Source organism: Haliotis rubra, unplaced genomic scaffold, assembly GCF_003918875.1.
Source record: "Haliotis rubra isolate DU_JTF1 unplaced genomic scaffold, ASM391887v1 Scf507, whole genome shotgun sequence".
In the NCBI taxonomy this organism is placed as follows: Eukaryota; Metazoa; Mollusca; class Gastropoda; order Lepetellida; family Haliotidae; genus Haliotis; species Haliotis rubra.
Genome location: NW_025767199.1, coordinates 310,777 through 328,728, shown reverse-complemented (window position 1 = coordinate 328,728; position 17,952 = coordinate 310,777). Strand labels below are relative to the sequence as shown.

Below are 17,952 nucleotides of genomic sequence, written 5' to 3'. Positions count from 1 at the left end.
AGAAAAAAACACTAGACTCGGGCATCGAGCAATGGGTTTTTTCCACCCCTGGGGTATATTCTATCTTGGAATCCTCCTGGTGTGTGTATGACTCATGATGGCCAAATGTCATGACAGATTCTTTCTTGCTGAAACTATTTTCTTTAAAGCAAAAGTTGTTTATTATCATTTTAATTTTAGAGTGAGCGAGTAAGTTTAGTTTTACGCCGCACTCAGCAATATTCCAGCTATATGGCGGCGGTCTGTAAATAATCAAGTCTGGACCAGACAATCCTGTGATCAACAGCATGAGCATCGATCTATGGGAACTGATGACATGTTTCAACCAAGTCAGCGAGCCTGACCACCTGATCTCGTTAGTTTCTGAAGGCCAATATTCTAACCCGGACCTTCACGTGTTTTTAATTTTAGAACATGTAGGGAATGATTGTTTATTTGATATATAGAGAATCTAACCCGAGTGTCTTTTGATATCAAATATATCAACACGAGTTGATAAAGTTACAGATATCCGAGGCTTGCTTTTCAGTGAAAAATGTACATCTCTGAACACGCTTCTGCTATTAGACTTGCAGTGCAGCGATGTCATAGCATTGTGACGTCATTAAGTTCATGACGTCATAGCATTGTCAGGGCATTGTACTGAATCCACTGTCAAAATGATATCTCCTAGGAGATATTGTTTGATTTCACACAAGCAATATCTCCTGTGGAACACAGTTTTGGATGATAAATTTATTATTTGTTTTAAGCTTGTCATTTTTGTTATGCATATTTCTGAAGGGATTTTTCACTAAGAATTCAATTTTCTGTTGACATTCTTGCTGTAAACTGGCTGTTAATTGACCTCAGCATGACTCTTCTTGTTGTATTGGCTCTTGAATCTTGACATTTTGGAGGCATGGAATTGATCCGGAATCAACCAGCCAGCTTGAGGGACAAAAATCTTGTGCTTTTGGGTGATTCAAGTATGGATAATCGTCAGTAGTTCTGAAGCATGACAGAAACATGACAGTTGGGGACTAGTTTTGTACACCGAGTTGTTCTTGCTACTGTGACAGGACTGTTTATACAACCTAATGATGTCGCCAAGAAACTGAGGGTAATGAAGTAGAGTTGTTTGTTTGTCGGTTGCACTCAGCAATATTGCTGCTGTGTGACGGCACTCTGTAAATAATGGAGTCTACACCAGACAATCCAGTGATTGACTTCGTGAGTTTCTCTCCTACTTGAACCTATTTTTATGCTGTTCAGCATAATAAGAATGTTACATGACATGTTTGCGCTTGGTTGTTGGCTATTTTTGACAGAATAATGAAAGTGTTTGTTGACAGTTCATGAATGTGTACATGATAGTTGTGGGATGACGTGTGTTTTGTTGCCTAAGGTGGCAAGGAAGGAGTGTTATTTCATTTTGAAAACAGTTTGTCATATCTTTCGGCTGGTCAAAAGAGGAGACAAGTTTTTTCACTATTTGGCATTCTGCAGCCCCTCCCACAGGAAGTGATGTCTGAATTGATGCCAAGTGTCTCAGGTGAGGCATTTTGGGAAAGAGTGAATACAGCAATCTGTAGTGGATAGAAATTGAAGGAGGAATACCTTAGGCAGATTCACCTGTGCCACAGATGTATTGGTGTGGCCTTGTATACTTGTGTCCCCTGATGGGGTGGATTATGGCCACTTTGATGGGGTGGAGCATTGCCGTTTTGTTTGGGTGGAGCATTGCCGTTTTGTTTGGGTGGAGCATTGCTGTTTTGTTTGGGTGGATCATTGTTCTCCTTATGAGGTGGATTATAGCCTCCTTGATGGGGTGGATTATGGCCACTTTGATGGGGTGGAGCATTGCCGTTTTGTTTGGGTGGATCATTGCTGTTTTGTTTGGGTGGATCATTGTTCTCCTTATGAGGTGGATCATTGCCTCCTTGATGGGGTGGATTATGGCCACTTTGTTGGGGTGGAGCATTGCCGTTTTGTTTGGGTGGATCATTGCTGTTTTGTTTGGTTGGATCATTGTTCCCTATATTGAGGTGGATCATTGTTCCCTATATTGAGGTGGATCATTGTTCCCTATATTGAGGTGGATCATTGTTCCTCTGAAGTAGTGGAACATTGCCTCCTTGATGGGATGGATCCTTGATCCCTTATGGAGTGAATGATTGATCCTTTAATGGGTTCCCAGTTGGATCCTTGTCTCCTTGTTGAGTTAGATCCTTGCTCCCTTAACAGGATGGGTGGTTCACTGTTGTTCTTTTTCTGGGGTTCATAATTGCTCCTTTGTTGAACAGACGTCACTGAGAGAGTGAATGTATTCTAAACACAATAAATGATATTCCTACCCTTGACAAGTTAGTGTTTTACTTTTTTAATTGATGTTCCACAAAAATGAAATATATTGTGCACAAATTTGATCTGAAACTACTTACCATTACCTTATTGCCTATCTTGAGAAAAAGAGTTAGGTCTGTTAGCGTAAAACTATTTAAACAAACCAAGATTCATGCAAATTAACAAACTGCTTGACAACCTCTTCATTATAATCTGTAATGGATAGTTTGGGGCAAAATGGCCAGGTCAATTATAAGCATACTGTAATAAGACTTAACACTGTAAAGGATGTGAACAGATTTACATACTATGTATATTCATATAGATGTATTTCTTGATGATGTATACTTAGCTTGTTAAATATGAGAAATGGAGCAAATTGACTCTTGTGATATATATGTATTGTATTGTGCCTTTTTCACAATACGTATTAACATTTTGGCGTATCTACCCGTGAAGGTCGGGGTTAGAATTGATCTTCAGTAACCCATGCTTGTCGTAAGAGGCGACTAACGGGATTGGGTGGTCAGGCTCGCTGACTTGGTTGACATATGTCAACGGTTCCCAGACCACTGCCTGGGACCACAGACCACCGCCATATAGCTGGAATATTGCTGAATGTGGCGAAAAACTAAATTCACTCACTCACCCCCCTCATTGGCGTATCTTGACACCCTATTATATCATAACATCATGACGTGTAAGGTAACCTGTGCAAACGTCTTGATACAGACCACCTAATAGTTGAATCATATTTGCCTGCAGCAAGGCATACCATTCATCATTTATTTCATAATATTTTGTTCTGTTTCCAGATTACATGGATGGTGCGGACTGTGGGGACCGGAAGCATTTAGGAGGTGCTACTGTATATTCACACACAATAGTAGGGGACAAAAATAGTTACGGCATTAATCTGGAGTGCCGTATGACTTTTATAGCTGAAAATGATGACTGGAAGTTAATGCTCCGGATCATTGAATTGGATATACCAGACAGGACGGAAAATGGGATTTGCAATGATGCTCTGTATATATACGATGATAGTGACATCTACACAAGGGCAATGGTGAGTATGACTTCCACCTGTACAGGGCTCCAGATAAGGGCCATATTGGCGTATCATGTACGGATGATAAATATGCACAATACGATAGGAAATAATTTAGAAAACGTAGCAGATACGCACCACAGCAATGGTGTCTTAGAATCATTTAAAGACGTATTTATATGAAAAAAGTATTGTTTTATTGGTTTTTTACCTGTTTGCACAAGAGAAGCAATGTTGTGACGCATATATGAAACGAAACACAAGATCACATACCCCATTAAACTCCATTCAGTACTCTAAATGTACTCTTAAGATTTTCCAGTACTCCTATATTTAAAAAATAAGGAGTACATAGTCCTGATGATGAAAAATTATCTGGATCCCTGCCTGTATACTTACATACCTGGGCCCCGTTTCACAAAGCTCTCGTAAGCCTAAGATCTACGTAACTTTTTCGTAGCATTAGAAAAGCGTCCCAGATCTTACAGTAGAAAGAGCTTTGTGAAACGGGCCCCTGGTAGTCTGTTGGTCTTCAGTTTGTCATACGTAGTCACACACTGTTCACAAGTTCTACCCAGTTGTTTGCAGTCATGTATAGTAATACAGTTGTATGCATTATATATATAGTTGTATCGTTATATACTGTTGTATAGTTATACACAGGTATTTAAAGTCAACTATAGTTGTATGCATTCATATAATATCGCAGAGTTATATGTAGTTGTGTAGTCATGTACACTTGTATGCAGTCGTACACAGTTGTATATGGTCAACACAGTTGTATTCACTTATACACAGTTGTATTCAGTCCTGCGCAGTTGTATAGTCAAATGCACCTATATATGGTCAACACAGTTGTATTTGGTCAACACAGTTGTATATGGTCAACACAGTTGTATATGGTCAACACAGTTGTATTTGGTCAACACAGTTGTATATGGTCAACACAGTTGTATATGGTCAACACAGTTGTATATGGTCAACACAGTTGTATATGGTCAACACAGTTGTATATGGTCAACACAGTTGTATTTGGTCAACACAGTTGTATATGGTCAACACAGTTGTATATGGTCAACACAGTTGTATATGGTCAACACAGTTGTATTCACTTATACACCGTTGTATTCAGTCCTGCACAGTTGTATAGTCATATGCACCTATATATGGTCAACACAGTTGTATATGGTCAACACAGTTGTATTTGGTCAACACAGTTGTATTCACTTATACACAGATGTATTCAGTCATACACAGTTGTACATTGATATGCAGTTTTATTACCCTTTTCGGGAAACATAACTAGTGTCATATATATCATGTGTGCACATGTGCACGTATCACTTTTGCCTAGCAACCATTGTTTCTGTATTTCATCGTCTGTGATGTCATTGAACAGTTGAATTTGATGTCAATGAACAGGGCCGTCACACTAGCTTACAGTGTTTCACTGCACAAATGTACATGAATAAGAGGATAATGATGTATGATTGTACGACTGTGTTGACCGTATACAGCTGTGTATGACTGACTATACATAGAAATCAAGTGTGTCATACGACTTATATCAAACTCGTGCAAAATTATATATTGCCCGAGCGAGAGCGAGGACAATACATAATTTTGTGCAAGTTTCTTATAAGTCGTATGACACACTTGCTCGTGTAATGATCTCTATGTATAGTCATACACAGCTGTATACGGTCAACACAGTTGTACAGTCATACACACTTGTACACAGTTATGTCTTCAGACGACTGTATCTCTATTCAGTTCTTTATCTGACTGTATAACTGCACATTAGATATTAACACATCAGTGTGTGGCTGACACACCTCATCTAGGCCTGCTGGGATAATCTACTTGGGTACCGGTACAATTTATCAGGTACATGCCACACTCTGTTTTGCCATTACTTTGCTGCATATGCCATGAATCTTACATGATGCAAGCCACGGATGCTGCTAAATTGTCTCTCCCCTGAGATTTGCAAAACCAGCTTACGTTACTCAACCAGAAAAATGATTACGTTTTATGAGAGAAGCATTAACTTGTAGATAGTAAGTTGGACACTTCAATGTTTGGAGGGTGATCTATTAGCTTGGGCGGGCTCACGCAACTAATTTAACTCAATCGCGAATCCTTTGTGTGTGTTCAGTTGGAGCACTCAATCTCAGATCCCTTGCAGTGGGGATGACACTTATCAGGAAAAGATCTTAACCTATCAGCTCTAGTGCGTACGGTTGGTCACACTTTTCCATTATTCTCAAACTCCCCTGCCCTTGCCTCATTAGTAGAACATTAGTTGGACTGTAATAAAAATGATCGATTTGGTGGAGTCTGGAACACAGTTGTACACTGTGGAAAGAGAATCTCATCCAGCCAGTTTATTTTGGCTACTTAGCAACACTGAAAGAGAAGGTTGTATAACTCACTTTTATTTTGCCATAAAATCTTCCAAGTATGAGTGGGATTGTTGTTGGCGTGTTTACTCATACAACAGTGCTTGTACAACAGGACGGGAATGTTTGTAAATGCTTCGCTAATGTTTTCACGAGAGTCGGACCCTTTCGGAACACCCCCTCGACCAGGACAATATCCTCGGCAATTATAAACTAAGAGGAAGGGCTGCGTAAAGATTTAATGTTGTCAAAGTGAGCCTTGCATTTTCTTTTTGTCAACGAGGTATTGAGCTACAGAGAGCCTAGGAGGGGTAACAAGCATGTACGGCATGGTGCACTGTATTGTGTGGAGAGGCCTTGTGGAGGGTACACTGTAGACAGCATGTAACTACACTCGTTCAGGCCACCTGCCCCTTTGTCAGGCATGTAGAATGCAGGCTTTATATCATAGCTGAAGTCCCAGTCAAGCTGTCGTAGTCTTACACCTGTAATCATGATAATGACCCGAGGTTGGGGAAGATTTGTTGGTTTTGCATGCAATATGGTGATTATCGTCATGTGAAGTTTAACAAACTGGATTTAAAAAACTTGCAATAAACATTAAAATCGAAAGGCTGGGGACTTGATTGTTACCCAACCTTTTTAGGAAGCATACAGATTGAAATTAGCTTCAGTGTATGCATGGGGAAATAGCTTTTTCAAAGATCTTGCCGAGGACCCTTAACCTAGCCATTCCTTTCTATTGGTAGGCCAGTGTGGTTAAATGGCTAATTATTTAGTTGGTAAATGATTAAATGTTCTCACAGGTTATTAAACACAGTTGTCTCCTTTGGCAATCTGTGAGTGTTGATAGCGATGATTGTTCAGTAATTGTTCGATGATTGTTGAATGTTGTCTCAGCTGTTGCCTGATGGTGTTGCATTGATAGAGGATTAATAATGGAGCACCTGGTCACATGACAAGAACATTTTTGGCCCGTGGATTTTATTCACTGTGTCTCATGACAAGGATAGCAGATCATTATGTGACAAAAATGCCAATTGTCATATAACTAAGAAACTGCTTGTCACATGACTAGTTAGCATTTCTAGGAAGGCCTCTGTGTCACAAGATGATATATACCATTTGAACTTTCAGGAAACTTGTCACATGATTAGAACACAACTCTCAGGAATCCACTCGTCACATGACTTGGAAGTGATTTGTTTCATGATTAGAGTATAACATGCAGGAAACCACTCATTACATGACTAGGATACCAACTGTCACATGATAAGGATACCAACTGTCACATGGCTAGGATACCAACTGTCACATGATAAGGATACCAACTGTCACATGGCTAGGATACCAACGGTCACATGACTAGGATACCAACTGTCACATGGCTGGGACATGATACCAACTACAGGATACCAACTGTCACATGGCTAGGATACCAACTGTCACATTAAGGGATACCAACTGTCACATGGCTAGGATACCAACTGTCACATGGCTAGGATACCAACTGTCACATGGCTAGGATACCAACTGTCACATGGCTAGGATACCAACTGTCACATGGCTAGGATACCAACTGTCACATGGCTAGGATACCAACTAGTCACATGGCTAGGATACCAACTGTCACATGGCTAGGATACCAACTGTCACATGGCTAGGATACCAACTGTCACATGGCTAGGATACCAACTGTCACATGGCTAGGATGTAACATGTTGCTTGATAAGGATGACACTTTGCAGCATGATCCCACTGCCTAATCGGACCCAGTTTTACACTGTTGTATACTGCTCCACTTTTGATAAGGATAGTTTTTATTTTTCCTTGAGGCTTAAAAAAAATGTTGTGGTTCCGATTACCTGACCGACCCTTTAGTTCTAGTTTTTTTTAAGCGGTATATATAAAATAAGCGTTTTTCCCCGGCACTGACGGACATCGGTGATTCTGATAGAGAAAGTCGACATGATGGCGGCAAGCTTGATTAAATAAACAATTACACATTGATAAATGTGTTATTAGTTTGTACTTATTTTAAAAAAAAAATGTAAAAATAAAAAAAACCTACCTACCTACCCTAAATTTTAAAGAGCTGTAATCGGAACCACAATAATTTTTTTATTTGGCCTGATACACAAAATTTATTCTTGTAACATGTCAAGTCATATTTAAATAGATGACTTATGTTTTATGTCACTTATATATTGCTAATTGTGGCATACACTTACTCCTAGTTTCTGAAGGTGACATTTATTGGTTTGAACATTGTGTTTGTTACAGGAGGAGGCAGGAGGCAACGCGGGGTTGTGTGGGAATATTCTACCTGGAACAATATACTCATCAGGCCAGTTTTTAACCGTCCATTTCAGGTAGGTACAAAATCTTGCTTAGAACAAGGATGTTTAATGGACTACATAAATGCAATACGCTTTAAAGACATGCCTTTGATGTCAGATTTCAAGATCTTCTCGAATGGATTTCTTGATTGGTTGCCAACCATTTGGATTAGTGGCCTACACAAGATCCTTCCCACTTTCTGTCATGTTGGTGTATCTCAGTGGCTAGCACTATAAAACCAGCTTCAGTCTGGGCAAGTACAAGCAGCCGCACATACACACGCATGCATGTCGTCATATAAGCGAAACTTCTCCAGTACGACGTAAAACCCAATTTCACCTCACCTATGATGTTGGTATTCTGTACAGAGGTACTGCATAAGACCTTAAATGTCTTGGTGGTCCAGTGGATACAGTGTCTGGCTTGGAGGAGTTCAGTGGTTTGATCCCCTGGATGGGTCATACAAGAAGACATTAAGAGATGGTACTTGTTGTTCCCCTGCCTGGTGGTTGACATAAGGGTATAAATCATGCTTGGCTCAGGATGTGTCAAGTGTATCAGGCTGGGTATCCAAGGTAAAAATTGGGCATGGTATCTCAGTGAGCTTGCAGTCACTCCAAAACTTTAAGGCTGGACTGTACGGAAAGACCCCGCACATTTGTGTTGCTATGTAAATACAATAACCTTGATTAGGCAATAAGCCCTTTTGGACCTCCCTACAATGTTTCAAATCCATCACAGCAGTTTACTGGTTTTGAAAAAGTAGACCGTCGTGTAAATTATACATTATGTCCAACTTACGGTGTCTTGAATGGTGCCACAGTTGAAATTAAGTGTGGGTCTCCATTTAAATATATATTTTCTCCAAATCTGATAGGATGATGTAGTTGACATATTATTCAAAGCAGCTTTAAACCCAACAGCCTCACTCATTCTAGTAGGTCAGTTTAAATTTTCGTGAAAGCAAGAATTAACAAAACATTCAGGGGGCTTTTACCTGTTCTGCCACTTCCGAGTACAAGACAGAGACAACGGCATTATGTTGATATGAGTCATTCTACACTCAGCGACTACCGATATCACTACCGCCACTGTCAAGGTCATTATCCACTGTAGCAAATGCTCCAGTACTACTTTAATTGCTTTGAATATTGAAACTGACATTCTGGCCCAATTCAATCAGATACACCTTTCGTAAATATGGATCGCCCTTACAAATCTATAAGGTGCACAAGGGTATTATTTTCATGCTATTTTTAATCGGTTCTTTTCCATAAAAGATTCTGCCTCACTTGTGAAGAGTCCATCTTGTGTTAAGGGAGGTAATTGTAGTTAAATCAATCAACAAGTGATGATTTTCCCCCACTTTTGTCTGCACAGTTGTCGTAATGAGGGTAGTTTGCTTTCTGGCTCACTGCGGGTTGCTTGCTAAATGTCTACGTGAAGCTGATATTTGCCGCATGACAGAATTAATTGGAGGTTGAGGGATGTACACCAAGGATGGACATAATTGGGTCGGAGATTGAAAAAAAGTACTGGATTATATTGCTGGCCTTGCATAGAACTGTGCGGGGCAAAAAATTCTGTGGAATTATTTTTCTCATAAAATGGTCATTTAAGACCTGAGAGAGCATGAAGTTCTTGACGGGGAGAATGTTAATTTCTTGTGTTATTTGATTTGCATTAAGTCTGAAAGGTTGGAAGATCTATTTCAGTCTTGAGAATAAGCTGCAGCTGCGTGACCTTATGGAGACACTACAGGAGGTCACTGCTACACAATGCTCTGAAGACTACTCTTGATGTCACCCTGTTAGTCCGATAAGCGATTTATAGCTATAGGAATCAATGATCAGCAGCATGAACTCGGTTGATGGGGTGTCATCATACCCCCGTGGCCCAGATTGTAGCTCACATCATCAGTCACTGATATACTGATCACTGTCACAACAACAACAAAAGATCCCCCCCCCCCCAAAAAAAAAAAGGAAAGAAAGAAAAAAGAGCAAAAAAAAACACACACAAAAAAAACACACAACAAAACAAGACAAACAAAACATATGGTGTTTCGTGCTCACGGTACTGATTGTGCACTCGGCTGAACACATCGAAATTTATATAATGCACTCCCCCCCTTTTTTAAAATAGTATGCGCTATACTAAAAAAATACCAGGGCTCCAGATAAGGGCCATATCGGCGTATGTACGGATATCAAATAAGCATGATACGATATGAAATAATTTAGAAAACGTAGCAGATACGCACCACAGCAGTGGTGTGCAGTCTTGGAATCATTTACATACGTATTTATCTGAAAAAGTATTGTGTTATTGTTTATTGACCTGTTTACACAAGAGTAGCAATGTTGTGGTGCTTATATGAAACGAAACACAAGATTACTGATACTCCATTAAATTCCATTCAGTACCCTAAATGTACTCTTATTGTTTTCCAGTACTCCTATGTTGAAAAAATAAGGAGTACGTACTCCTGATCATGAAAAAATATCTGGAGCCCTGAAATACAGTAGATGCATATTTGACCCAAAACAAATGTGAGATAACTTGTAAAATGTTTGGTATCAAGTCATGAGGCAGCAGAACAGTGACCTCTCTTTGATTCCACAGGAAGACATTTGTCTAATACATGTGTTCCAGGGTTTAGCTGTGCAGGCATATGGCAATCATGAAACATTTATCACTTCAATCTGCAGGTTTTTTCACAGCAAGGTTCTTGAATCGATTATGAGGCAAAGGCCACTTATGGGAACAATTTACAAACCGCTAATGATGAAGGCAACATTTGTATCTCCTAGTAATCTAACTATGTAATGAGTGTAAGCTTAACACACAATTATGGGATTTGTCAGGGTCTTTCTGTATTGAAAAACAGGGGACTCTCTGCAATGCATTTTAAAGGTCCAGTACATGTATAAGGGGGTTTCACACATGAATATGGAGGTCCTCAACATCAATATTGGGGTCTATCAGGGTCCAAGACATGATTGTGAGGATCTAAGGGGATCCAAGGCATGATTGTGAGGATCTAAGGGGATCCAAGGCATAAATATTGTAACACCCTTATGGTGCACATGTGAAGAGTGAGTGAGTTTAGTTTTACGCCACATTCAGCAATATTCCAGCTATATGGCGGCGGTCTGTAAATAATCGAGTCTGGACCAGACAATCCACTGATCAACAACATGAGCATCGTTCTGTGCAATTGGGAACCGATGACGTGTCAACCAAGCCAGCGAGCCTGACCACCCAGTCCCGTTAGTCACCTCATACGACACGCATGGGTTACTGAAGGTGCAATCTAACCCGGACCTTCACAGGTCACACTTGTGAAGACAAATAATACAATAAAATGATGAAGTATGGAAAGCGATGTATTCAAACTTTATGTTTGATTCTGTTTTAATGGCAACAAAGTAAATGTAGTGTGAACATACCCTGAATCCAGGTACTGATGTTATCCTAGGTGATTTGCCATCTTCAGATGACTTTTGTTTACTTTAATGTTAAAATTATGGACGGACAATTGCAGATAGATCGTATTATAACAAAAATAGGTGACACTTTAGATTGTCCAATTTACATTACGTTTTGAATACACTTCCTACATTTATGGAGACTCTATGACAATATTGATGTCAGCTGCATGAACATAGGGGTCCAAGACTGGAATATGGGGTCCAAGGCATGACTCCCATATTTATAAGTAAGATTAAGATTAGGTTATTTAGGATATGCTGATATTTTCACAAAATGATGTGAGTCTTTTGTTAGTTTATTATTAATCTTCCCAAGGCAAGAGTGAGTGAGTGAGTTTGGTTTTACGCCGCTTTTAGCAATATTCAAGCAATATCACGGCGGGGGAAACCAGAAATGGGCTTAACACATTGTACCCATGTGGGGAATCGAACCCGGGTCTTCGGCGTGACGAGCGAACGCCTTAACCACTAGGCTACCCCACCACCCCTCCCAAGGCAAGAGAGTTAAGTGACTACAAAAGCTTAGTTTTCACCTTGCTGAAGTAGGCTGGAATTATGCAGTTATATTTGGCTGAATTAATTATTTGTATGAAGTTCAGTCCAAAACATGTAATAAAACAATTGCAGGATTTGCAGAGTACAATCAACTGGATGGTAGTTAATATTTTCCAAATCTTTTCATGTTTATAATCAAGGTGCTCAGGTGATTTGATTATGTGCATTGAAGCAAAGTGTTATGAGAGGTGAAATGTGAATGGTCTTTTGGAAGGACATGTAATGGATAAAAGTTGTGATAGCCACTGGTATACAGTTGAACCACTAAATGTCAGCCTAGCTCATCAAGGGTAGAAACTGGACTTCATATTCAGTCAACCCCTTACCACGGGAAGATGGATATCATCTAATCCTATCCATGCCTTTAAAAGTGTTTAATTAAGTCATAAAACTTTCACAATCTTATCAGGTATTTCTGTAGGTGGGCCAATTACTGCCATGAAGGTAGTGGCAAGTGCTTGCTCAGACCTTTGCTACATACACTGAGATACAGGATACCACAGGAAGTACACTGAGGTTGACACTTTGATTAAGATAACGATGAAACTTTCATTGAATATTTTTTCACTTAACATCTTTGCTGTCAAGCCAATTGCAGTTGATTGTTTCCTCTTAATGTGATAGATGATAGCTGGAGAGGATGGGGCCTCAGTAAATCCTTTTTTATAAGCAAATTATTAGGTGAAAAATTAAATTGTGTATTATTAATAAAATGATGTATAGAATAGAATAGATTGTGCAGATATTTTTCAATTTGTAGCCGTCCCAACTTGATAATACAGAAAATTAATACTGACTGTTTTGAATTACAACTTCTTTGATTTTGTGTATATGACATTTTTATACAGATTCATGTACCGTTGTCTGTTCAAGAATCTGTTTATTGACGATTCCGTTCAATTTATTTTACAAGACACTTATAATGGGATGGTACAAGAAATTTGTTTAATATCTATTCCAGTGTATTCCTGGAAATGCCATGTTTTCTCAAATGTGAGTGAAAACTCAGATTTAAGTCTGTTTAGCGAAATCAGGGCCTGATGTTCCGACATGATAGTTGATTTTAGAAATCTTAGAAGATTCTGGATCATAAAGTTACCTCTAAAACAAAATTTAGTTTTCTCAGATATTGAATTAGAAAGCTGGCACGGAAGGATCATCTTGATTGAACAGAAAACCTGTAGAATGTGTCCAGCAACAGGCTTTCATCTTTCTCCTTCTTTAGACTTACATGAAAAGTTCAAACAAGGAGAAGGTTGTTGACTTTTTCTCCTTTCTGTTACATGGTAATTGTGTGGAAAATGTTCCAAACAAGTGCAATAACCATAGCAGCTTGTCACAGATCTCGAAGCTTCCTTTCAATAATGACCAGTGAGATTGATAGAGAAGGCTAGACCGCTTATTGAATTCTTTATTTGGAACCGATTGACAGACAGTAAAGAAAGTTTAATATGGAGTAAGGATATTGTGAGAGAGTCCGAGAGTGCAATCTGTCCCAGGCCCTTTGGTAAGAACCACCAGATGAACCAATAGTGCTCGTACCACTCTGGTTCTTGTCGGAGATTGTGGATTCATGATAGCTTTGAACTAGCCATTAATGAAGAGAAAGATGTGTTGTGCTGTGTGGCTACATCTGAGGGCTGGTTCGTCCCCCTTCCCCTACACCCTTGCCTGCATGATATGGCAGCCAATGATTTGTGAGCGCCCCTGAGACATGACATGTCTCACTTGGAGTATACAAGCAGGCTTATCTGCTAAACATGCCACCTTTGACAGACGGACTGGCGGCCATCTTGAATCATCTCCACTCTGAAGTGTCCAGACATCTCTCATTGGTGGATATGTTTCTGCGAAAAAAGGAAAAACGTTGACAATATTCACGTTATGCAATGTGTGGCTTTTTATGAGAAAGAATTCAATAACACCATTTAATGGCCTGCCAAGTAAGATTACATATAACAGGAGATAAGGTGTGATTGAGACGAGGGGTGCAGACATGGTCGATACGAGTGTTATCAGCCCTTATGACCCTCATTGTGGTGTAAACTGTAGTTGACGGATGTTATGAAGTGATGATATATGTTTGATTGGAGAGGAGGCTACTGTTTGAAGATGTCATCCAAACATCTTTGGTTATCTGAAGTCTGTCAGTGTGATATATGGGATATATGATTAATGCACCAGCAGTATATCACTGATAGGTGTTATGATGAGTGAGAGGGGATGGTTCTTCCTTATCTTTAACACTATACACAGAGGTTTCGCTCACCTCTTAATGACTGTGCCTTCTGTTGGAACATTGTTATACCTGTTGTCCTAGTTTTGTATTGACTTTTGGAGCTGTTAGTATATGCCTGTATGATCTTCAAGTTGTCAATAGGAACCCTACTTGTTGTGCTGACTCTTAACAGCACAGACTGATTTGATTTCCAAAATGGGTATTGGCGCATGCTCATATTATGTTCCCAATGCCCTCATGAGATAAGATCTTACTTATTGCAGGAAACATTCTGTGATAGAACAGATGTAATATTCAAATGGTAAAAAATTTCAATACATGCATACTTGTAAACACAAGCCACCGAAGAGAAAACAGGAAAATGACAATTCTGTTAAATATATACATGTCATAGGTTGAAATTTTAGATATGGTAACATGTTGATAATGTCATTATTTTAGGGGATGAAGTGAAATAATATGTTTGAAAGTTGCTGGAATTTGTGTAAAACAACCTTTTCTCATGATGTTCACTAGGTTATGTTGTGTGGCTTTTTTGCATCAAGATGTGTTTTGTATATTTTGGGGCGGTGGGGTAGCCTAGTGGTTAAAGCGTTGGCTCGTCACGCCGAAGACCCGGGTTCGAATCCCCACATGGGTACAATGTGTGAAGCCCATTTCTGGTGTCCCCTGCCGTGATGTTGCTGGAATATTGCTAAAAGTGGCGTAAAACCAAACTCAGTCAGTCAGTTTTATATTTTGGATATTATATTGTCAAGTGGTATTACAGGTACTTCTTCCTCCATAAACATATCATAAATGTATGATTGCCCAAGAAATGAGAGCCTCTTCCCTCAGTGCCAGTAATACAGGGGTAGATTTGTTAATGTGTCAAGATAAAATTAATCTAATATGTCAACCACAAATATCACAAAAGTCAAGCAGGTGACTGGAGCATTCTTCCATGAGGAATTTCAAAACTGTTTTTATCTTGAACTGTCATCGTGTCTCCTCTACCTGTTTTGGATGATTCAGCCAATGAAGCAGCACCTCAACTGTGGGTTCGTGGTCCCCCTGCTGTGATCTCCACAGTGTTGCAGTGTGGAGGCGGTGCCACCCACTAGGTATGAGTTATGATGTTGATATCACGCCAGGACAGCCTGTCATCATATCACTCAACAAGGCGATATCTCTCCTTCAGTCTCCAGCTCCAGGGAGATGGTCAGATAACACCAGGCCCTGATTTCTCGAAACAAACTTAAGTCTGAGTTTTGACTTAAGACTTAAGTTCGAATTTTTACTCAAATTTGAGAAACCGCATTTCCCAGAATGAACTGAAATCGATATTGAACTCAAACATAGTAGACAATTTGAGTTTGGTGAATAGAATACTAGTTCTTTGGGCCTTTTTATTTAAAAAATGCAGCTGAGTTCAAAATTCAGCTGTTTCAAATTGTCAAACTCAGTTTGAAATTTGAGTAAAAACTTAAGTTTGTTTTGAGAAATCGGGGCCAGACCTGTGCTGTATATACATATGTGTGATATGCTTTGTATCACATACCCTGCAGTATACACCGGATAAAATGTTTTCCAAAAATTTCATTTTGGTTAGCTAGTGTTTGGCATACTGTTTGATATGCCAAGTGCATGAGACATGAAAACTGATAATGATATAATCATCATATAAACTCAGGGATATGGAAAATATTTTTTGTCTTTACGGTATGAGTTATTTTGTGCGACTCGGTTCATGTAATGGAAGGTGGCTAGGGTTATATTTGAACCTGTCAACTCTTGGTCTTCAGTCTGTTTCATGTTTTTCCTATGATGCTTAAGCAGTTTTTTATACAAGATAATTCTATCATTTTGAATTTTATTTGATATTTTAAGATGTTTTCTGGGATTTATCTGGACCTGCTCATATTTGGCCTGCAGTAAATGTCAGCAAAAAATCCCAGGTTTTCCCTGTTCATGATAATCATGTCAATATTAAAAGCTAATATTATCACTTTGTAGAAGTGATGTGGGTTTCATTGATAGAAGGAACAGTGAAAGAGATGGGTTGTATTGGATTGAATGTTGTATTTCCTTGGAATTTCAGAAACTATGGGCTTTAAAATATTCCATACAATGGACAAAAATGCATCTTTTTTATTCAGATCAGGGCCCCGTTTCACAAAGCTCTCGTAAGATTTCTCGAAGCATTCGTACCTCCTATGTTACAGTATAGGAGGTACAAATGCTACCAGAAAACCTACGACATCTTAGGCTTTTGGGAGCTTTGTGAAACGGGGCCCTGAACCATTGTTTTGCTTGAATATTGTTGACTGTGTCTTTCAGCTACTTTCGATCACATGTCAAGGGTTTTACCCCTGTGCTTCTAATAATATCTGGGGCGGTGGGGTAGCCTAGTGGTCAAAGCATTGGCTCGTCACGCCAGAGACCCGGGTTCGAATCCCCACATGGGTACAATGTGTGAAGCCCATTTCTGGTGTCCCCTGCCGTGATGTTGCTGGAATATTGCTAAAAGTGGCGTAAAACCAAACTCAGTCAGTCAGTCTAATAATATCTTGAGTCATATTATTGTAATATAAGTATTTTTTACAAGTCTGTCCCCAGTGATGGATTATCTTGCATGAAACAAGGAGTCGATATGACAGTGATCTGCAGAGGAACTACAAACAAGTTGTAACTAGGCCAGCCTTTAAAAGTCCCATCAGATAACAGGCTGCAATACATCACTGCCTCCAAATGTCCCTGTTGTTCGAATTGCTTGTAGATTAATCAGCATCCACAATTTCAAGGTGATGACCAGTGTCAGCATCAAAAGATTCGGGCTGCGGAATATGCCACTCTATGAAGGAATCCTGGCTAATTGTCATACAATCTACTGCTAACTCGTTGATAGAGGTGACAGAATCCAGGTATACAAACACCACTGGTGATGGCGACTGTCGCCATGTGTACTGCCAACATCCTGTCCCAATCTCAAGGGGGATGCCAGTGTTGTCCTGAGCAATTCCGACTTGGACAAGTCGGATTTCAGCCTCACAACACGTCAAGTTACTGGTCAGTCCAGTTTCTGACAAATGTCTTATCCAATCTCTTCATTACCTCCAGGAAGAATACCTGTATAGAGAGGAGGGGTGTTCATAATACACCGCCCTATCCCTCCCATACAAAGCCAAGTCCATCAACGCTTGTGTGACCCACCCATCCCTACCTATCCATACTTCTCATAGCCTAGTGCACCCAGCCTATCCCAGTCTCTCATACCCTTGTCTATTTACCCATCCCTGGGGCGATGGGGTAGCCTAGTGGTTAAAGCGTTGGCTCGTCACGCCGAAGACCCGGGTTCGAATCACCATATGGGTACAATGTGTGAAGCCCATTTCTGGTGTCCCCCCGCCATGATGTTGCTGGAATATTGCTAAAAGCGGCGTAAAACCAAACTCAGTCAGTCAGTATTTACCCATCCCTACACCTCATAGCCGAGTCAGCTGACCCATGCGCGGATCCAGAGGGGGGGTGCGGGGGTGTGCACCCCCCCAAGAGTGTTCCAAATGC

At 39.9% G+C, this 17,952-nt stretch overlaps 1 protein-coding gene across 2 annotated transcripts in view; it reads left to right on the top strand.

The window, feature by feature from the left end:
- Positions 1-17,952, top strand: part of LOC124292109 — a 192,250-nt gene that overhangs the window by 51,453 nt on the left and 122,845 nt on the right. For both annotated transcript variants that reach the window (XM_046729156.1, XM_046729155.1), the window contains exons 2-3: positions 3,141-3,394; positions 8,062-8,150. In XM_046729156.1, coding sequence (XP_046585112.1) covers positions 3,141-3,394; positions 8,062-8,150 — 343 coding nt within the window. The remainder of the gene's footprint in view (positions 1-3,140; positions 3,395-8,061; positions 8,151-17,952) is intronic.